General features: G+C 40.2%; 1 protein-coding gene across 1 annotated transcript in view; it reads right to left on the reverse strand.

The window, feature by feature from the left end:
* DRGX (dorsal root ganglia homeobox) overlaps positions 1–15568 on the reverse strand; it is a 420041-nt gene extending 404473 nt beyond the window's left edge. The window contains exons 1-3 of the mRNA XM_044296692.1: positions 15535–15568; positions 13875–13972; positions 12088–12189 (exon numbers count right to left, since the gene is read on the reverse strand). Of these exons, the coding sequence (XP_044152627.1) occupies positions 12088–12189; positions 13875–13972; positions 15535–15568 (234 nt within the window). The remainder of the gene's footprint in view (positions 1–12087; positions 12190–13874; positions 13973–15534) is intronic.
* Between the last annotated feature and the right edge of the window lie 7579 nt (positions 15569–23147).

Consider the following 23147-nt stretch of genomic DNA (forward strand, 5'->3'; position numbering starts at 1 on the left):
TTAAACTAATAACACACAAATAATTAAATGTTACCATGTTTTTATTGAACATTCACAGTGCAGGTGGAAAAAGTATGTGAACCCTTGGATTTAATAACTGGTTGAACCTCTTTTGGCAGCAATAACTTCAACCAAACGTTTCCTGTAGTTGCAGATCAGACGTGCACAGTGGTCAGGAGTAATTCTTGACCATTCCTCTTTACAGAACTGTTTCAGTTCAGCAATATTCTTGGGATGTGTGGTGTGAATCGCTTTCTTGAGGTCATGCCACAGCATCTCAATCGGGTTGAGGTCAGGACTCTTGCTGGGCCACTCCAGAAGGCGTATTTTCTTCTGTTTAAGACATTCTGTTGTTCATTTACTTCTATGCTTTGGGTCCTTGTCCTGTTGCAACACCCATCTTCTGTTGAGCTTCAGCTGGTAGACAGATGGCCTTAAGTTCACCTGCAAAATGTCTTGATAAACTTGGGAATTCATTTTTTCTTTAATGATAGCAATCTGTCCAGGCCCTGATGCAGCAAAGCAGCCCCAAACCATGATGCTCCCAACACCTTACTTCACAGTTGGGATGAGGTTTTGATGTTGGTGTGCTGTTCCTCTTTTTCTCCACACATAGTGTTGTGTGTTTCTTCCAAACAACTCAACTTTGGTTTCAACTGTCCACAGAATATTTTGCCAGTACTGCTGTGGAACATCCAGGTGCTCTTGTGCAAACTGTAAACATGCAGCAATGTTTTTTTTTTGGACAGCAGTGGCTTCCGCTGTGGTATCCTCCAATTAAATCCATTGTGTTTAGTGTTTTATGTATCGTAGATTTGCTAACAGGGATGTTAGCATATGCCAGAAACTTTTGTAAGTCTTTAGCTGACACTCTAGGATTCTTCTCCACCTCATTGAGCAGTCTGCGCTGTGCTCTTGCAGTCATCTTTACAAGATGGCCACTCCTAGGGAGAGTAGCAGCAGTGCTGAAATTTCTCCATTTATAGGCAATTTGTCTTAACGTGGACTGATGAACAGCAAGGCTTTTGGAGATACTTTTATAACCCTTTCCATCTCTATGCAAGTCAACAATTCTTAATCGTAGGTCTTTTGAGAGCTCTTATATGCAGGGCATCATTCACATCAGGCAATGCTTCTTATGAAAAGCAAACCCAGAACTGGTGTGTGTTTTTATAGGGCAGGGCAGCTGAAACCAACACCTCCAATCTCATCTCATTGATTCCAGTTGCCTGACACCTCACTCCAATTATCTCTGTCATTAGTCTAGGGGTTCACATACTTTTTCCACATGCACTGTGAATATTTATATGGTGTGTTCAATAAAAACATAGTCACATTTAATTCTTTGTGTGTTATTAGTTTAAGCACACTGTGATTGTCTATTGTTGTGACTTAGATGAAGATCAGATCACATTTTATGACCAATTTGTGCAGAAATACATATAATTCCAAAGGGTTCACACACTTTTTCTTGCAACTGTAGATGATAAAATAAATATTAAAGGGATTGTCCGTGTTCAGAACTGAACCAGGAAATATCCCCATTTTCACCCAGGCAGCGCTCCTGACTTGAGCATCGGAGCAGTTCATGCTCTGAGGCTCTCCTTTGCTCTGTGCTGAATCGCACAGGGCAAAGTTGAGTTCCGGTGATGAACCGGGCTCTCCTTAGGGCTGCCAGGCAGAGGCTTCCTCCCAGCAGTGAGCCCGGTAAAGTCACCGGCATTGATGGGCGGGCTTTAGCTCTGCCCTAGCCTGTAAAACGCCTAGGGCAGCGCTAAAGCCAGCCCATCAGAGCCAGTGACGTCACCAAACACACTGCTGGGAGGAAGCCTCCGCCCAGCAGTGTGTTATGGTAAATAAAATAGCCCTTGCCCTGCGCAATCCTGCGCAGGACAAGGGAGAGCATCAGAGCATGATATGGGAGGGGCTGCCTGGGTGAAATTATGGGTATGTCTGGGTTCAGCTCTGAACCAGGACAACCCCTTTAAAGGGGTTGTCCAGGTTTTTTTTTTTTTTTTTTTTTTTTTTTTAAAGCCCCGCAAGCTGTGCCTGTGTAAAAATCCATACTAACCTGTTCCACACAGCTCCATCCTGGTTCACTGGTCCTCCAATCCCATCTGTCAACTTCTGCATGGATTAGGTCATAAGTGCCACTAAAATCAATGACTGGTCTCAGTGCTGATGTGCCCCCAAGCTGCATATAGAAACATAGATAGAAACATAGAATGTGTCGGCAGATAAGAACCATTTGGCCCATCTAGTCTGCCCAATATGTCTGAATCCTATGAATAGTCCCTGGCCCTATCTTATATGAAGGATAGCCTTATGCCTATCCCATGCATGCTTAAACTCCTTCACTGTATTTGCCGCTACCACTTCTTCAGGAAGGCTATTCCATGCAGCCACTACTCTCTCAGTAAAGTAATACTTCCTTATATTACTTTTAAACCTTTGCCCCTTTAATTTAAAACTGTGTCCTCTTGTGGTAGTTTTTCTTCTTTTAAATATGCTCTCCTCCTTTACCGAGTTGATTCCCTTTATGTATTTAAAAGTTTCTATCATATCCCCTCGGTCTCTTCTTTCTTCCAAGCTATACATATTAAGGTCTTTTAACCTTTCCTGGTAAGTTTTATCCTGCAATCCATGTACTAGTTTAGTAGCTCTTCTCTGAACTCTCTCTAGAGTATCTATATCCTTCTGGAGATATGGCCTCCAGTACTGCGCACAATACTCCAAGTGAGGTCTCACCAGTGATCTGTACAGCGGCATATGCACTTCACTCTTTCTACTGCTTATACCTCTCCCTATACATCCAAGCATTCTGCTGGCATTTCGTGCTGCTCTATGACATTATCTTCCCACCTTTTAAGTCTTCTGAAATAATTACTCCTAAATCCCTTTCCTCAGATACTGAGGTCAGGACTGTGTCAAATATTCTATATTCTGCCCTTGGGTTTTTACCATTCTTCTAGTTTTCCTAAATCCTTTTCCATTTGGCGTTTCCCTCCAGGAACATCAACCCTGTTACATATCTTTGTGTCATCAGCAAAAAGACAAACCTTACCATCGAGGCCTTTTGCAATATCGCTTATGAAGATATTAAACAAAATTGGTCCCAGTACAGATCCCTGTGGAATCCCACTGGTAACATGACCTTGTTTTGAATGTTCTCCATTGACTACAACCCTCTGTTGTCTGTCACTCAGCCACTGCCTAATCCACTCAACAATATGGGAGTCCATGCTCAATGACTGCAGTTTATTGATAAGTCTTCTATGTGGGACAGTGTCAAAAGCCTTACTAAAATCTAGATATGCGATGTCTACTGCACCTCCACCGTCTATTATTTTAGTCACCCAGTCAAAAAAATCTATAAGATTTGTTTGACATGATCTCCCTGAAGTAAACCCATGCTGTTTTTCATCTTGCAATCCATGGGATTGTAGATGTTCCACAATCCTATCCTTTAATAGGGTTTCCATTAATTTGCCTACTATTGATGTCAGACTCACTGGTCTATAGTTGCTCGATTCCTCCTTATTACCTTTCTTGTGAATGGGCACGACATTTGCCAATTTCCAATCTTCCGGGACGACTCCTGTTACTAATGATTGGTTAAATAAATCTGTTAACGGTTTTGCCAGCTCACCACTAAGCTCTTTTAATAATTTTGGGTGTATCTCATCAGGCCCCTGTGACTTATTTGTCTTCACTTTAGACAGCAAACTTAGAACATCTTCCTCTGTATGACCAACACTGGTGATGCAGGTTATTCACTGTAGAAGTGCATGTGAACCGTATGCAGATGTTGACTGTCGGGTACTGGAAGACCAGTGAAGAGAGACAGGATGCCAGATTAGAGCCACAAGGAAAAGGTGTCATGAAGTTTTTCACAGGTATTGCTGGCTGGATGCAAATGTAAAAAAAAAAATATTGTAAAAAAAAGTTGGACAACCCCTTAACCCCTTAAGGACCAGGCTCATTTTCACCTTAAGGACCAGGCCATTTTTTGCAAATCTGACCAGTGTCACTTTAAGTGCTGATAACTTTAAAACGCTTTTACTTATACAGGCCATTCTGAGATTGTTTTTTCGTCACATATTGTACTTCATGACACTGGTAAAATAAAGTCAAAATTTTTTATTTTTTTTTGTATAATAAAATACCTATTTTACCAAAAATTTTGAAAAATTTGCACATTTCAAAGTTTCAGTTTCTCTACTTCTGTAATACATAGTAATACCCCCAAAAATTGTGATGACTTAACATTCCCCATATGTCTACTTCATGAATTATTTTGGGAATGATATTTTATTTTTTGGGGATGTTACAAGGCTTAGAAGTTTAGAAGCAAATCTTGAAATTTTTCAGAAATTTACAAAAACCCAATTTTTAGGGACCACTACAGCTCTGAAGTCACTTTGCGAGGCTTACATAATAGAAACCGCCCAAAAATGACCCCATTCTATAAACTACACCCCTCAAGGTATTCAAAACTGATTTTAAAAACTCAGTTAACCCTTTAGGTGTTGCACAAGAGTTATTGGCAAATGGGGATGAAATTTGAGCATTTCATTCTTTTGCCTAATTTTCCATTTTAACCCATTTTTTCCACTAACAAAGCAAGGGTTAACAGCCAAACAAGACTGTATCTTTATTGCCCTGACTCTGCCGTTTACAGAAACACCCCATATGTGGCCGTAAACGACTGTACGGCCACACAGCGGGGCGTAGAGTGAAAGGTGCGCCGGATGGTTTTTGGAAGCCAGATTTTGCTGGACAGTTTTTTTGACACCATGTCCCATTTGAAGCCCCCTGATGCACCCCTAGAGTAGAAACTCCATAAAAGTGACCCCATCTAAGAAACTACACCCCTCAAGGTATTCAAAACTGATCTTACAAACTTTGTTAACCCTTTAGGTGTTGCACAAGATTTAATGGAAAATAGAGATACAATTTCAAAATTTCACTTTTTTGGCAGATTTTCCATTTTAATATTTTTTTTCCAGTTACAAAGCAAGGGTTAACAGCCAAACAAAACTCATTATTTATGGCCCTGATTCTGTAGTTTACAGAAACACCTCATATGTGGTTGTAGACCGCTGTACGGGCACACGGCAGGGCGCAGAAGGAAAGGAATGCCATACGGTTTTTGGAAGGCAGATTTTGCTGGACTGGTTTTTTGACACCATGTCCCATTTGAAGCCCCCCTGATGCACCCCTAGAGTAGAAACTCCAAAAAAGTGACCCCATTTTAGAAAGTACGGAATAGGGTGGCAGTATTGTTGGTACTAGTTCAGGGTAGATATGATTTTTGGTTGCTCTATATTACACTTTTTGTGCGGCAAGGTAACAAGAAATAGCTTTTTTGGCATGTTTTTTTTTTGTTATTTACAACATTCATCTGACAGGTTAGATCACGTGGTAATTTTATAGAGCAGGTTGTCACGGACGCAGCGATACCTAATATGTATACAATTTTTTTTATTTATGTAAGTTTTATACAATAACTTCATTTTTAAAACCAAAAAATTGTTTAGTGTCTCCATAGTCTGAGAGCCATAGTTTTTTCAGTTTTTGGGCGATTATCTTGAGTAGGGTCTAATTTTTTGCGGGATGAGATGACAGTTTGATTGGCACTATTTTGGGGTGCATATGACTTTTTGATCGCTTGCTATTACACTTTTTGTGACGTAAGATGGCAAAAAATTGCTTTTTTTACACAATTTTCTTTTTTTTTTTTTCACGGTGGTCACCTGAGGGGTTAGGTCGTGTGATATTTATATAGAGCCGGTCGATACGGACGCGGCAATACCTAATATGTATACTTTATTTTTATTTATGTAGGTTTTACACAATGATTTTATTTTTGAAACAAAAAAAATTATGTTTTAGTGTTTCCATAGTCATAGTTTTTTCAGTTTTTGGGCCATTATCTTGAGTAGGGTCTGAGGGATGAGATGACGGTTTGATTGGTACTATTTTGGCGTACATGCGACTTTTTTGATCACTTTTAATACCTTTTTTGGGAAGTAAGGTGGGCAAAATTTCAATTTTCTCATAGTTTTTATTTTTTTATTTTTATGGCGTTTACTGTGCGGGGAAAGTAACATGACCGTTTTATAGATCAGGTCATTACGGACGTGGCGATGCCTAATATGTGTAGTTTTATTTTATTTTTTTAATTTTTATTCAGTGATAAATGTTTTTTTTTTATCTTAACTTTTTTCACTTATTTTTTTTATTTTTTGACCCAGACCCACTTGGTTCTTGAAGATCCAGTGGGTCTGATGTCTGTAAAATACAGTACAGAACCTATATAGGTTTCTGTACTGTATTTTACTTACACTGAACAGATCTATGCTTTCAGCACAGATCTGTTCAGCACCATGGACAGTAGGACGCCTGAGCAGGCGTCCTGTTGCCATGGGAACCTTCCCCGTCTGCCACAACTTCGCAGACGGGGAAGGGTGAGGACGGTGCTTCGGGGGGCTGTCTGGGGGCTCTCTCCCTCTCCCATCGGGGGGCTGCAAAGGCACAGCAGCCCCCCGATCGGAGAGGGAGGGAGCTCCCTTTTACTGTTAACCTTTTCCATATAGCGGTCCGCTGTATGGAAAGGGTTAAACGGCTGACATCGCATCAACGATGTCAGCCGTTTATACCAGGGTGCCAGCAATGTGCTGCACCCTGGTATACCCACTGTACACCAACGATTACGCAATGGGAGGCGGGCGGGGGATCGCGATCCCGCCTGCCGCACCGCCCGCCTCCCGCAACGCCCCCACCACCTGCGACACCCCCCCTGCACCACCCGCCGCCATCAAATCATGCAGGGGTGCAGGGGGGTGTGTACTATATTGATTTTAGACACTCTAAAGTTTCTGATCCCCGCGGTCAGGGACCGCGGGGATCAGAAACTGCAAAAAGCGCAGCAAACCGCAGGTCTGAATTGACCTGCGGTTTGCTGCGATCGCCGACACGGGGGGTCACATGACCCCCCCTGGCGTTTTAACAGGATGCCGGCTGAATGATTTCAGCCGGCATCCTGTTCAAATTAACCCCTGCGGCGCCGGATTGCCGATTTTAAAGTCAGGACGTACCGGTACGTCCTTGGTCCTTAAGGACTCGGGAAATAGGGCATACCGGTACGTCCTATGTCCTTAAGGGGTTTAAGGGATTCTGTCACCAGTTTTTGACCCCCACATTCAAAAATATGGTTATGTGCATGGAGCCCTTGTGATTCCTAATGTGGTCTTATAAGCTACATCTGTAGGCTCATTTAGTGTAAAAAACGTTTTATCTAACCTGTCATTCATCAGATTAAGGTGCCCAGGAGGATGCTCATGTCTCCAAGATGTCGCCCGCCGCCGCCTCTGTTCGTGCCCAGCTCCTCCTTTGCCGTCATCAGCGATTTGCCCAGCACCTCCTTTGCTGTCATCAGCGCCACCTTAGAATCATTTTCAACGCCTCCGGCTCTCCCTCACTCCACCCCTCCTTCTTCTCTAACATCCCGCACGTGCGCACAGGCCTGTGCCTGATGTGCCCGTGCGGACTTCTCCGTTCAGCTTCATTGAGCGAAGTGCGCATGCGTCGGCACCTTGCTCGACCTCCCGATGACCTGAAGGCTGTCATCGGGAGGTTGAGCGAAGTGCCAGCGCATGCGCACTTCGCTCAATGAAGCTGAACGGAGAAGTCCACACGGGCGCATCAGGCACAGGCCTGTGCGCACGTGCGGGATGTTAGAGAAGAAGGAGGGGGGAGTGAGGGAGAGCCGGATGCGTTGAAAATGATTCTAAGGCGGCGCTGATGACAGCAAAGGAGGAGCTGGGCACATCGCTGATGACAGCAAAGGAGGAGCTGGGCACGAACAGCGGCGGTGGCGGGCGGCATCTTGGAGACATGAGCATCCTCCTGGGCACCTTAATCTGATGAATGACAGGTTAGATAAAACGTTTTTTACACTAAATGAGCCTACAGATTTAGCTTATAAGACCACATTAGGAATCACAAGGGCTCCATGCACATAACCATATTTTTGAATGTGGGGGTCAAAAACTGGTGACAGAATCCCTTTAAACTGTAATAATTTGTAGCAGCTGTATTTGCATATGGGGGAATTGTACTGCAATTAATACATGAGAGGGAAATCGCCAATGTATGCAACAAATGTATAAATACATAGCAGTGGTAAGTCATATAACACTGTGATCTTTTCTGTTTGCTAATTGCTTTGTACCACAAAACAATCCTAATTAAAAGATCTTAATTGGGAAGATTCTTCAGAAATTTGTTCAAGTGTGAAATTACCCAGTGCTTGATAACACACTTATTTCTGGATGTGTGAGCAGATTTAACATGATTTAACTAAGCTTGCCCAAGCATTACTCAATCAATCACTCAATAAAAAAAATGAGTGGCAACTAGCACAATATCTGGGTTGTGAACAACAAAGAAGAGCTTCAATATGTGTTATCATCTACTATGTGGAAAATATAACTTGAAGCTTGACGAGACCGCTGAAAAATCTGTAAAGGGTCTCATCAACTGAAAATGAATGAAGCTAGCAAAGGAGGCAATATGGTCAATCACTATACATTAGTAAGTGCCTTGTATTAACTTTTTCTACATGATAAATGCCATTTGTGTGAAACAACTCCTTCGACTAATGTCAGGAACCAATGAAAAAAGCTCTGCACGTCTGCTTTCCTTGCCACCATATGTGGCATACAAAATGTAACCCAATTTTACTATCCACATTTTTACCTATGATCTTCTAATGACCATGACCTGAATTCTACAAATGTCAAATACAAAAGTACAACAAACCATAATGACTGAATTATTGGCAATGGAAATGGTTTTAAAAAGTACAAGCTGTGAGGTTACTGAGAGCAAACTCAAATGTAGGAACTCAATGCTTGCTCTTGCAAATTTCCAGCCAAGGATACTTTCACACCAGCGTTATTCTTTTCCGGAATTGAAATTCCGGTAAAGGGTCTCAATACCGGAAAAAATGCATCAGTTTTGTCCTAAAGCATTCTGAATAGAAAAAAATCCATTCAGTATGCCTCAGGATGCCTCCCTTTATGTCCTTTGTACAGTATTTGACCGGACAAAATACCGCAGCTTGCTGCAATATTTTTTCCGGACAAAATTTCGGAACAATACCACACTTTACGGATCCGGTATGAATTTCCATAAAGATGTACCAAGTGTTTCGGAAATTGCTGCATCGCCGGATCCGGTTTTCCGGTCTGCGCATGCGTCGGGATATAGGAGGAGCTATTTTTGCTTTTGATCTTTGAAGAAATTTAAATACCGGATCCGTTATTTCAGATGATACTGGATGAGAGACATCTAATGGATAACGTATCCCGAAAAAAAGCTATTCGGCAGTTCCGTTGCCGGAACTGCCTTGCGGATTCTAACAACGCTAATGTGAAAGTTGTTAGTTCATAATGCCTACAGCTTCAAAAACATCTGCATTTACAGCTTGCTAGAAAAGCAAGATACAGTACTAAACAATTATTCATATATACTGGATCTTGGAATTATTTATATTATTGTTGTCACATTCTCGTGTTTTAACAAAGGGAATAAATTAACCCAAACATTGTTCAAATATCAAGCAAAGCTATCTTTCCAATTTATTAATTAAACCATTTTCCAATTTATTAATTAACATGAAACCATTACAAGGAAGTAAGTAGATATAAATAGTGCACATATGATGTACTGCTATTTTAGTGTGACAGCGAGTCATTTATTTAAGTGTGCAGGCACTAAATTTGACAAGTTACATTGTAAGGGTTCATGCACATCACTGTTGGTGTTTTGTGGTCTGCCAATTGCGGATCCGCTAAACCGGCCGTGTTCATTCCACATTTTGCAGAACAGAATGGTCAGCCCCTAATAAAACAGACTTATCCCTGTCCGTAATGCAAACAATAATATGACCTTTTAGTTTTTTGCAGAACACAGTCATTGAACAGTCATTTCCATTTATAAATAGAACGGACACGTACAAAAAAATACGTTTGTGTGCATGAGCTCTAAACAACATTGTCCAATAGTCTCATTTTAGTAAACCAGTGGGGCTTAGTCCTGGGCTTATACTGCTATTTTTTGTAGTGCTACTGATTAATGTTAAACAAAGTGTGTCATCTACAGTACATTTTTTTCTGCCACTTTTTTCTAATCTCTTTTTATTTTATGATTATAGATTTTTTTTTTTGTATTCTATTTCTTAATACAATTATGGGGGCAGCTATATTGCCTGAGCTGTTGTTAACAGCATTTAGGGATATGCTTTAAAGCAGCCACCATGGGCCATAGAGACAATGGTATGGAGGGGACTTATTGACGGCTATGGGAGAGTCTTAGGCATACTCTGTGACCTGTGCAGAGGTTATTGAACAAGGATTTATCTATCTGTCATCAGTGATATCTGTCATTGTAATCCTGCCTATGATGATAATATTAGGCTTAGTGGTCACTATGAAAATGGCAGGATTTGATTTATTTATTTTTAACGTATGTAGTGTTATGGAAGAATTAAAAATATCATCACCAAACTTCTTTAAAACATGTTTTACATAAAAAATTAAATTATAAAATATGTTATTTTCTGATGGCATATTCCCTTTAGCAACTGAACGACAGCTACAGCCCACAAAATTGCATACAACAGAATTTATTACTTTGGACTGCAGACAAAAATGTTCACTGCCCTAGACTTATTCAGGTTATATTTGTTTCTGAAAATAGTTGTGAACAAAAGCTGAAGATATTGCTGATTCTTTTCTCCAAAATGTGCTTATGGTTCACAACAATTTAAAAACATAGGTAAACATCAAGAATCTTATTCCATTATCGCTTGAAGAATAGATAGATTGAATTCCATTTATTGCTTGTATATACTGCACTGGCACAAGTGTCAATGTTGCATTCTATTTTATTGTATACATGAATTTTCCTCAGTAGATTGATTGACTGAATACCTGGTCCTTATATGGAGAAAACTATATCCTATGAATAGTTTATTACATATTTCAGACAGGAACAATAAAGGTATATGTGCATTAGCAGTGAACATGAAGAATACAAATGTAATTTATTGTGAATATTGAAGAACACCTTAGATTGTGTTGGATTTTGTGTTTGTCCGTTACTTCCCAGCATTCACAATTAATGAATCCCTCTACAGAGGGGAAACGGGCCTTCCTGCATTTACTAATCCTTGAGTAATTGAATATTAGGTTGTGTTAAGTACTGTTAACAGTTGTGTATCATAAGTGAAATAGTAATTTAAGTGTCTTAGGGAGAGTTCACATCACCGTTATTTTTCTGTTCTTCTGATCCATCATAAGTACCGAAAAATAAAGAAGAAAAAAATGGATCCTGTAAAAAATAGATCATGTTCATCAGTTATGCAAATTTGGCTTCGATTTGAGCCATTTCTGTCTGAGATCCATTTTTTTTAGATGGAGAAAAAAAGTTCTGCATGCAACTGATGGATCAGAGGAACAGAAAAATAATGGTGATATGAACTCTACCTTACTTTTTTTCCATCTAAAAAAATGGTTCTCAGACAGAAATGGCTCAAACGGATGCCAAAAAGGGTAAAAATAACATAAAAATAACAGTGATGTAAACTCTCCTTTATAGATATAAAGTATAATGTTGGCTGGTCTGCAATAAGCATTCTGATATGATCAATGTTGGCCTAAAATTCAGAAAAAAGGCAGACATGGTGACAGTTCAACTTATATGGGACCCAGTAAAGGTATGGCCACATGGTCAGGTTTCCTGATGCAGTTTTGGAAGCAAAAATCAGGAGTGGATCATAAAAGGAGAGAATGTATAAAGGAAAGATGCCAGTCCTCATTCTTGAATTCAATTCTGACTGTGTGTTCATACCCTAATAGTGGAGTACCCCTAAAAAACAATAACACATAGCTCTCTTATTTCTAAATACAACTCTGGTTCATTAAATGTACAAAAATTGCTAAATATATAAATACAATCACATTCTGCCAGCAATAAAATGAGATTGCTGAATAAGTGTTGACACTTCAGGTTTCTTACCTGCACTCTGGCTTCTGTCAAGTTTATTTTCATGGCAAGCTCTTCTCGGGTAAACACATCAGGATAGTGAGTCTGAGAGAAAACAGCCTCTAGTGCTTCCAGCTGCATTAAAGTAGGCAAGTATCAGCAGGGTGAGCCTCTCATGGCTAATTACTAGAAGATTTCAAAGCTAAACAAAGTGGAGGGTGGTGGTAGAAAAGATGCCAAGCACAAGAGGTGGGTTTTAACAAGGTGCAGATAAACTATTGAATTCCTTCTGAATTATTGAAGCTGCTATATAAAACTTTAAGCTTCATGGACTGAAAACTCACAACAGTATAAGATTATATGAAATACAATTTTTTGCACAGCTATGTCTGGTGGACTACAATATGACTTCTGCTCTGCCTCTGTTATTGCCATCATCATTCCTTATTCCTGATAATGAATATATATATATATATATATATATATATATCAGATCCATAAGAAGAAGTAGCTCTTGCAGCTGAAAATGTGGGAGAATGGATACCTACAAGACTATTTACAGCTATAAGGGTGGGTTAATGATAGGGTTTCTGCATTTTTGCATTTCTCATGGCATTTTTGCAATAAAATGCCAGCTCCAGATTTTAGATGAGAGTTTATGGGCAATATGGCATGCAGATCAAGTGTCTTTTAGTACTGGAGTCCTTCTTAATCAGGCCCCTTTTGTCTTTTTAACTTATCTAAAAAAAAAATTAAAAAAAAATAGCATGCTGTAGCTCTTGGTGCTTTTCATACAGTTTCACTTCACTTTCTCTATAGGGTAAAAATGCCATGAAGAAAACACTAGCACAAACACACTACAAAAAAAAAAAAAAAGCATGCTGTAGCTCTTGGTGCTTTTCATACAGTTTCACTTCACTTTCTCTATAGGGTAAAAATGCCATGAAGAAAACACTAGCACAAACACACAAAAGAAAAAAAAAAAGAAAAGAAAAATGCAACAAAAATGCTGCAAATGGCAGGTGGCCAAAAACACATGAATACAGTTAATCTGGTGTTTGTTTGTTTTTTCAGTGCAAATTTGTTTAGGTAGGAGCCTGAACTGTATCTATAGAAGCACATCTTTAGGATTCTAACCTAAGTGTGACCCTGTTGGGTACAAACAGAATAAGGTGTATGCATTATCATAGATTGTTAGCTATCAGTATTGTCAGGTTATCATTGTTCAGAAGTTTTTCTTGAATAAATAACATTTACAATAATATATGTATTTCCATTATTCTGCCTTTCTTGCATACATAAATAAATCATGTTACATTCTGTTACAAGTAATGAAGATAGTGAAGCTTTCTCCATCAAGATAATACAGTTGAGGTTTTCAAAATATAAAAAAGGAAAAAATGTTGAAGTACAAGTAAACCTGATTACATTCTTAACATCAAACCAAAGCCGCATTCAGACACTGCCTTATATCTTGTTCTAGTCTAAATTAATATCTGTAACTTTTCTGCCTACTTGCTACAATGAGAGAAACTGGTGAATCTGTACAGGCATAATATTAAATTAGGACTTTTCTATAAGATCTCCAGATCCTGTTCATACAAAGTAAATTTGGGATGATAAAAATTGTATATATCACTGCCTATCTGTAATCTATTATCTGTCTACATCCATTAAACTCATAGGTCTTACTACTTGTTCGGCTCTTATTTATATCTGTTATATCACATATATCCATTCCTCAACCCTTCTATCTATCTATCTATCTATTTCCACAAGAGTGGGGACACCCCAAATATTTCATCTCAAAGTCTCTATACCTGTTGCAGAGTAAAAGTGGTTCGATTCCTCCGCTGTTTCCTGCGTAGAAATCCATCATCAAATTCAGTTGCCGAATGTCCCCCGAATGGAGGAGAACCTACTGAAAACAAGCTACGGTTAAAGCCCGTTCAACTGACCAGCGCTGGTCCAGAAGAAGTTGACCAGAAGGTCAGAGGTTCAGCTAGATACCGTTATTTTCAGACCAGTCATCTCTAGACTACATTCTTCTATATACAGTGATCGCAATAAATCGCCTCACCTCTGAACATAGCTGCACATGAATTAACATTAGCGACAATTTAACCTACAAATCATCAATGACTGAAAAATGATGGTGAGGGCACTAAACTGCGGGGCATCGGGAAGTTTTCCTCAATAAAATAAGAATTCATTGTAAATATCAGATTCATAACTCGGGAGATCAGAGATCAATAGGTTAATCTAGTCATAAGGAATTATATTGTATTCTATTCTATCCCCACAGGCTATCATATTTTTTTTATTTTATCAAATACATTGTATTATGCTAAATTGTCGCAAGTAAACGTTTTATTTAAGGTCAGCAATAATAAATACAAATGAGTCTTAGTTAAATCCAAATTACATTTTAATTGAACCAAACATCGGTTGTTTTATTCAAAATTTCCAAAAAGAAGCAAAATGACAGGGATATGAGAAAGGAAATGGTTGTAACGTAATAGTTGTAGTGATTAAAGGGGCAGAACTGAATTAATGTTTAAACATTCCTCTCCTAATATAATATAGGCTGCCTGTGATATGACAATATCCAGACGTTATTTAAAAAAAATCTAATAAAAAAGATTTATTATTTCATTAAGTCGATAATTGATTGTATTTATTAATTAGTAGCTGCCTTTATTCCCCCATGTATGCACCTGAGGCAAAACTTTGTACTGTAATTGAGATTAGATGTTTAACCCCTTGAGGGACAAAAAGGGTCAACAAACACTGCATTCTGCTGTCCACCCCCAGGCACTAAAAGGGTTGTGATGTATTTAATTGTTTTCTCTTTTTTTTTTTTTCCATCGAATGTTTGTAAAACAACATGAAAGATTGATGTGCTGGAAAAACTGTGCTAGAGCCTGTAACTGTGACCAAAGCCTGGACAGTGAACATCTGTGGCGCTAGATCTATCTACTGTGCCCTCAGGCTCCAGTGAGCAGGTGGGAGAGGCAGGCTTTACCCTCCATACAGCCCAGTTACATCCCCCAGTATTTTACTGAACCAAATGGAACACTTTTAGGTTTGCTTAATATTTTATGCAACATTAGTGAGCTCTTTTTAACCGTTGAAAAAACCTCTGGAGACAAGGGTGGAGGGGGGGGGGGGGGGGGGGGGCTTAAATAAAGGAAACACCATGAAAAGATTGTCATTCATCCTACAGGGTTTAATATACTTTACTGCAGTATATTCTAAGTAGTAGTAGTGGTGACAGTCTAGTATAAGTATTACAATGGTTTCAGAAATGACAGAACCTAGTGCTCAGGTTGTAAGTTAAGTAACATTTTGGGAACCTGTTTGTTTCTACAGCTTTTAAAAAGTAGCAGCAAAAAATAAAAAATACAATAACATCCTGCATCATACATAGTTTAACTGTCACATCTGTATATGTAATTATAATTAAAAGTATGTTCTCACCTTCCAGCTGAGGAGGACAATGGAAGTAAAACATTTCCCTAGATTTATACCTGCAAAAGGAGTCGATTAAAATAGACGTTTGACAATGATATTATTTCATTCTTAATATTGATATACATGTTACATCAACAGAAGTGGGTAACAAAGTGATAGCTGTCTTACAACAAATAGATGATAGATAGATAGATAGATAGATAGATAGATAGATAGATAGATAGATAGATAATATATATATAGATAATAGGTTCATATGAGATAGATATTGAATAGAGATACCTTTGAATGACATACATATTGATTATATGAAAAAGATAGATAGATAGATAGATAGATAGATAGAGTCCAAAAGAATGAGGAAGCACTCCATGGTGAAAAAAATGAGAAGGTTCTCTTTATTTGTCCATGTAAGATAGCCTAGCATTTTTCTCCACAGCCTTTGGAGTGCTGCTTCATTCTTTAGAAGTATTGCAGACAATACATTGGCCTTGGGTCTTGGAGTGATAGCACCCACCAACTTGCAGCTGTGCAGGTTTCTTCTGAATTAGATAGATAGATAGATAGATAGATAGATAGATAGATAGATAGATAGATAGATAGATAGATCCAATGAACTAAAGGCAAAAGAAAAAAATGTAGCAAGCTGTCACAAATCTAGCAAGTTTTTGACAGTAAGTGCCTACAAGTTCTCTAAAAGCTTGTGTAGGAAAGGTAGGTCCCAACCTCTGTCAGCCGGCTCTTGATTCAGATACAATTTTAAATAAGGGAGATAAACTCTGGATGAAGGGACCTGAGGGACACTAGGTAGTAAATCTTTAGACAGTTTTCAAAAACCAATAAAGATCGACCTGTTATTTTTCCCTTCCTGCTTTTTTGGACAATACTAAACTGAAAACAAAAGACTTCATAAAATTATGAATGTGTTTGCCTGAAATCTCACCAAAGTGTATTTAGTAGTAATAAACAATACATGACTGATCGCACAGGAACACAGTTTATCCATGCCAAAGTCAGAGAAGCTGGTTTCTTACCTGGATTCAAAGGAGTTTATATGCCTTGCACTAGGATGTTCTGGACTCAGAACCAGTATCAGGAAGAGGGCAATCCTACAGTACAGGGGCTAATAATGAATTCTCTAAAGTGTAGGCTAGCATAATATACAGTCCACTGGAAGAAAGCTTCTGATTTACCAGGGGACTAACTAGAGAGAAGGTGAGAAGCTCAGGTCGGAGAGATGAAGCAGGTAACTGCAGCTGTCCGCTTCCTGGTGCTGGAAGGCCAGCTGCCTGTGTGCGCCGGGATGCTGCCTGCCTCGCCTTTATAATCTCACGCATAATTGGCCCTAATCGGATTATTTGCTGCGCTGTGTACAGGCAGTAGCATGGATAGGTCTGCTGGGTACCACTAATGAGTCACGAGGTGCGGCGCGTCACGTATCAGCAAACAGCAGCCGTTTAAAAGCCTCCTTCTTCTGCCGGCACGAGGCAGAGATGAGTGACGATCAGCGATGAGTCAAGGTGTCTCCCCTCGTGGGTAATGGCCGGGGTATTTGCAGCATGCTTGCTGTATACCTTTCATTCAGAATGCAGTATTGATAGATCCAGCGCCCATCCCTAGTAAAGGAATATAACCAGCCTCGTATGTAGAGGTTTATCCACTGCTACTGCTTGTTCTGGGTTTGGGTATGGGGCATGCAGTGTATCAGAGTTTCTGACCAAGGTTACAACTGTAGTGAGATGGCTGACCGTGGTTCTTCAGTCCCTTGAGAAGTCTGGACCTACAGGGTCGTACTCCAGCAAATATTTAGGCTTTTCTTTCTCTCTCGGATACAATGTATTGAAGCTTGTTCCCAGGACGCAAGTGACAGGCTCTCTAGTGTTTATAACCTCCTCCTTCTTCCGTGGCACAGATTGCTCGAGATGCCCTTAGGTTCCGAGTTGCTGGCTTGTAACTGGCAATCAGCCCTCTAATTGTCAGTGTGGATGGCTTTTAGGGAGCTCCTAGCGCAGAGCTGCGCTTTGTAGGCGGTTGTACATACAAAGTTTGATTTTGTTCTCAGCATGGGGTAGCTGGATTTATGGCCTCCTTCCTCTGTAAATAATATGCAGCGGGACCCCAGCAATTAGTTTTTAAAATGCATCAGAGACGAAGGGAGGGAGGGATGGATGGATGGAGAGCATATCATAGCTTAGCGCAAACTCTAAAGTATCCAAGCTTGAAACATTCAAGTCAGAGGCTACTGATTGGATCAGATCACATAAACAGAAAAAGGGAAAAAAAACACAGAGTAATGGTACCTAATTGGTTCTGTAATAGCATTACACAAGGATAATAGCCTGTTATGGCCCTCTGAACTATTAAGAGCTTCCCTGGCGCATTGCCTTGATGATATTAAAGGGGAAATCTAATGATATTTTGGTTATTAAATGCGTGTAATTAATTTATGCACCGCTGAAAATAAAGTTTGCCTGATGACCCACTCAAGATACATCAGGAGTTCTAAAGTCAGACAGCTGTTGAGAGGTTGCTGTTGTCTGCCTTGTTGTATAGACTGTTAGTTTTAGGGTTAAAATTTTATAAACATGGACATATTCAATGTAGACAGAGATGTAACACCAAGGAGCATGTATAGTATCCTGCATCATGCCGCCCATCCCATCTATTCCACAGTGAAATGAAGGGTTAATAACGGGTCTAAATTTGAAGCAGAGACATCACCGCAGGCGTTTACCCTCTCACGTCAAGCGCTGAAACTCTCTCTTGTCTTGGATCTCTTAGAATCAATGTGTTTAGACAACAAACCTAGATAAAATACATTACTTCACACAGACTCCATCCATTAGTAGGAAGCTTTTCAGGAATTCACTAGGGAATATATTAGCTTTTTTCCATTTAAGAAAATGTAATGTACACCCAGGTGAAGTCCCTGTCAGGTTATCCTCTGGGGTGTACAGAAAAAAGTGATGAACATTTCACTCCATGAGGTTACAAAATAATGAATATAACACTATAAATGTATAACATGAATAAATCTTTGCTTAAAGGGAGTCTGTCACCACCATATGGCCATATACAGTGCTTACATGGCTCTGTAGCACACCTATACAGGATTGTAATGGTACCTTTGTTCTTTTCTTTAGACTTGCACCAGCAGGAAAAACAATATGCAAATGAGCACTCGCAAGTGCCCAGGGGAGGAGTTCAGTGTGTAAGTGCCCAGGCTGCTCTGCCTTCTTTTCACTTTACTCCTGGCCAGTCTCTGCCTTTGCCTGCCCTCCAAGTCTCTTGCCTAATTGATAGGTCCGGACATCACTCCTGTATAACGTTATATAAAAGAGATAAAAAAGAACAGGAGGCAGCGCCTAGTGTGTAGAACCGCCTGTCTGGTTATTGCAAAAATGCACAGTTTGTGCTTACCATTTAGGGTTGTGAAGACTCAAGAGTCACAATGCCTATAAATTGTTTGCTAGAATATTTCCCTCCAGCGTACGGGGTTTGCTGCTTCTGCTGCCACGGTCTGTGCCCTTTTTTCCATTGGTTGCAGAGTTTTCGGATGGGGTGAATTGCGAATGAGAAGAAATTCAGACCTTTTTCAGCGGCGCTGATGCAGAGGAACTCAGGACCAGGATGATGTAGGTACAGGTGTTCTTTATTCAAAAGACTGTCAATGCGTTTCTGGGGTGAACGGCCCCCTTCACCTGGACAATAAAACTTATATGTAACAAGCATGTGGTTAATACTGTTTTATTTGTGCACTCTGTTTGAGCGTGATTTGCACAGACGATGAGTGGCGAGGGGGAGGGGGTCCGGGGCGGGCCGTCATGGGAGGTGTCTGTAGTGTGGGAGCATCCTTCACTGGTATACCATTGTGTAACTGTGATGTTTGTGGGCGGTGTCGCATCAGCATGAAGCTCCTCAGAGTGACAGCTGGAGGAGCTGATGCCGGACTTCTCTGCTCTATAAGGCGGCTTTGTTCGGGGCGGCAGTGGGTGGAGCCACCCTCCTGTGCCTGGCTCCTGACTGGTGGCAGCTGAGAGGGGAGGGGGAGTGTTTCCTTCGCTCAATGTTCATGCCGAGGTAGCTGTCAGATGTACAGCAATACAGATGTATGTATGTAACTATCAGGGGTAATGAAGGAATCTATGGTTCGTTTGGTATTATTGGCGTTTGAAGGCATGTGTTGAGCAGGTCCCGATTCTGGGACAAGGGTTAAAATTCTGGATGCATGCTAGCAATAAGGCATATCTAGATTCTTGGACAGAGAATAAAACATAATTTAGACGCTGACTAAAAAATAAATAAATAGATAGATACACAGAGCAGACGATTAAATAAATATATAAATATATATATATATATATATATATACAGGTCCTTCTAAAAAAATTAGCATATTGTGATAAAGTTCATTATTTTCTGTAATGTACTGATAAACATTAGACTTTCATGTATTTTAGATTCATTACACACCAACTGAAGTAGTTCAAGCTTTTTATTGTTTTAATATTGATAATTTTGGCATACAGCTCATGAAAACCCAAATTTCCTATCTCAAAAAATTAGCATATTTCATCCGACCAATAAAAGAAAAGTGTTTTTAATACAAAAAAAGTCAACCTTCAAATAATTATGTTCAGTTATGCACTCAATACTTGGTCGGGAATCCTTTTGCAGAAATGACTGCTTCACTGCGGCGTGGCATGGAGGCAATCAGCCTGTGGCACTGCTGAGGTGTTATGGAGGCCCAGGATGCTTCGATAGCGGCCTTAAGCTCATCCAGAGTGTTGGGTCTTGCTTCTCTCAACTTTCTCTTCCCAATATCCCACAGATTCTCTATGGGGTTCAGGTCAGGAGAGTTGGCAGGCCAATTGAGCACAGTAATACCATGGTCAGTAAACCATTTACCAGTGGTTTTGGCACCGTGAGCAGGTGCCAGGTCGTGCTGAAAAATGAAATCTTCATCTCCATAAAGCTTTTCAGCAGATGGAAGCATGAAGTGCTCCAAAATCTCCTGATAGCCAGCTGCATTGACCCTGCCCTTGATAAAACACAGTGGACCAACACCAGCAGCTGACATGGCACCCCAGACCATCACTGACTGTGGGTACTTGACACTGGACTTCAGGCATTTTGGCATTTCCCCCTCCCCAGTCTTCCTCCAGATTCTGGCACCTTGATTTCCGAATGACATGCAACAGTCCAGTGCTGCTTCTCTGTAGCCCAGGTCAGGCGCTTCTGCCGCTGTTTCTGGTTCAAAAGTGGCTTGACCTGGGGAATGCGGCACCTGTAGCCCATTTCCTGCACACGCCTGTACACGGTGGCTCTGGATGTTTCTACTCCAGACTCAGTCCACTGCTTCCGCAGGTCCCCCAAGGTCTGGAATCGGTCCTTCTCCACAATCTTCCTCAGGGTCCGGTCACCTCTTCTCGTTGTGCAGCGTTTTCTGCCACACTTTTTCCTTCCCACAGACTTCCCACTGAGGTGCCTTGATACAGCACTCTGGGAACAGCCTATTCGTTCAGAAATTTCTTTCTGTGTCTTACCCTCTTGCTTGAGGGTGTCAATGATGGCCTTCTGGACAGAAGTCAGGTTGGCAGTCTTACCCATGATTGCGGTTTTGAGTAATGAACCAGGCTGGGAGTTTTTAAAAGCCTCAGGAATCTTTTGCAGGTGTTTAGAGTTAATTAGTTGATTCAGATGATTAGGTTAATAACTCGTTTAGAGAACCTTTTCATGATATGCTAATTTTTTGAGATAGGAATTTTGGGTTTTCATGAGCTGTATGCCAAAATCATCAATATTAAAACAATAAAAGGCTTGAACTACTTCAGTTGGTGTGTAATGAATCTAAAATATATGAAAGTCTAATGTATATTAGTACATTACAGAAAATAATGAACTTTATCACAATATGCTAATTTTTTGAGAAGGACCTGTATATATATATATCAATCCCAGCAAGTTTGCTGGGAGCTTTTTCTTTTTATTCTATGATAAGGGGGGCTATGATAGTATTTTGCTGGTTTCTTCTACTGTGGCCATTGGGGGTTATACTCTTGGCCACTTTTGTGGTGCCCCTCATTCTCTCTCCATGATACAGTGGGGGTCCTAATGTGCTGTTCTTATTTCACGTTAAATTGCCATAGGGTTTGGCACAAAATAAAGGTGACACTGGAGGATTTTTTTCCCCTCGTTCAGTGGTTTGGATTATAAAATAGTCTCACTAATCTCGTTTAATCAGTATGGAGTCAGGGTATCTAATTGGTAAATCCAATATACCTCTCTTCTCTGGAGGCTACTGAACCTGTTGTATGGATTGTCAGGGATGTAGTCAATTGGAGCAATTTTTAACACATGTTTATTTTTTTCCGGTGTAGTTGCACAGTGCCTAGAAATACTATGTTTCGGACACTGTTTTTGGATGTTAGATCTATGCTGATTACCTCTGCAATGTAGTGCTTGTGTCGTGCGTCCCACATATTGGAGGCCACATTCACACTTAATCAGGTATATGACATAGATGCTTTGGCAGGTTAGATGGTGTTTTAACGTAAAAGTGGCACCATTCTTTGTTGAAGTAAAAGTTGTACTATTGTGTGTGATCATAGCACAGCACAGGCAGTGTTTTACTCCGCATTTAAAGCTGCCTGGGTATTTTTTTTTACGGTATTATTTTGTATCCTAATATGTTTCTTAGGTTTACTTGGAGCGAGAGTACTTTTAATTGTAGGTTCTCTTCTATAAATAATCACAGGCTTTTTGGGAGATGTTTTACAAGGTAGGGGTCTTGCTTATGCTTTGTTAATATTGCACGGATAGCTTTATTAGAGGTGTTATATTGTGTGATCAGGTTTAGATGTTTTTCCGTTTGTGTTTCTTCTTCCTTTACTTTACTCATCAAGCATTCTTTTTGTGTATCTTTGGCGCTCCTCTGATAAGCAATTTTTATCATTTTTTGGGGTACCCTTTATCTGTAAACCTTTTTTGTATAATTTTAGCTTGTTATGTGAAATCCCCATCCTGTGTACAGTTACGTGTACAGTTGAGCGAACACCTAGATGTTCGGGTTCGAGAAGTTCGATCGAACTTCCCGGAAATGTTCGGGTTCGGGATCCGAACTCGACCTGAACTTCGCCCGGAACCCGAACCCCATTAAGTCAATGGGGACCCGAACTTTTCGGCACTAAAAAGGCTGCAAAATAGCCCAGGAAAGGGCTAGAGGGCTGCAAAAGGCAGCAAAATGTAGGTAAATCCCCTGCAAAGAAATGTGGATAAGGAAATGAAGAATAAATAAAAATAAAATAAATTAAAATTAACCAATATCAATTGGAGAGAGGTTTCATGGCAGAGAATCAGGCTTCATGTCACCCACCACTGGAACAGGCCACTGTCAGATATTTAGGCCCCGGCACCCAGACAGAGGAGAGAGGTCCCATAGCAAAGATTCAGGCTTCATGTCATAGCAGAGAATCAGGCTTCACGTCACCCAACACTGGAACAGGCCACTGTCAGATATTTAGGCCCCGGCACCCAGACAGAAGAGAGAGGTCCCATTGCAGAGAATCAGGCTTCATGTCATAGCAGAGAATCAGACTTCACGTCACCCACCACTGGAA

The sequence above is a fragment of the Bufo gargarizans genome, chromosome 6 (genome assembly GCF_014858855.1).
Source record: "Bufo gargarizans isolate SCDJY-AF-19 chromosome 6, ASM1485885v1, whole genome shotgun sequence".
NCBI classification, from domain to species: domain Eukaryota; kingdom Metazoa; phylum Chordata; class Amphibia; order Anura; family Bufonidae; genus Bufo; species Bufo gargarizans.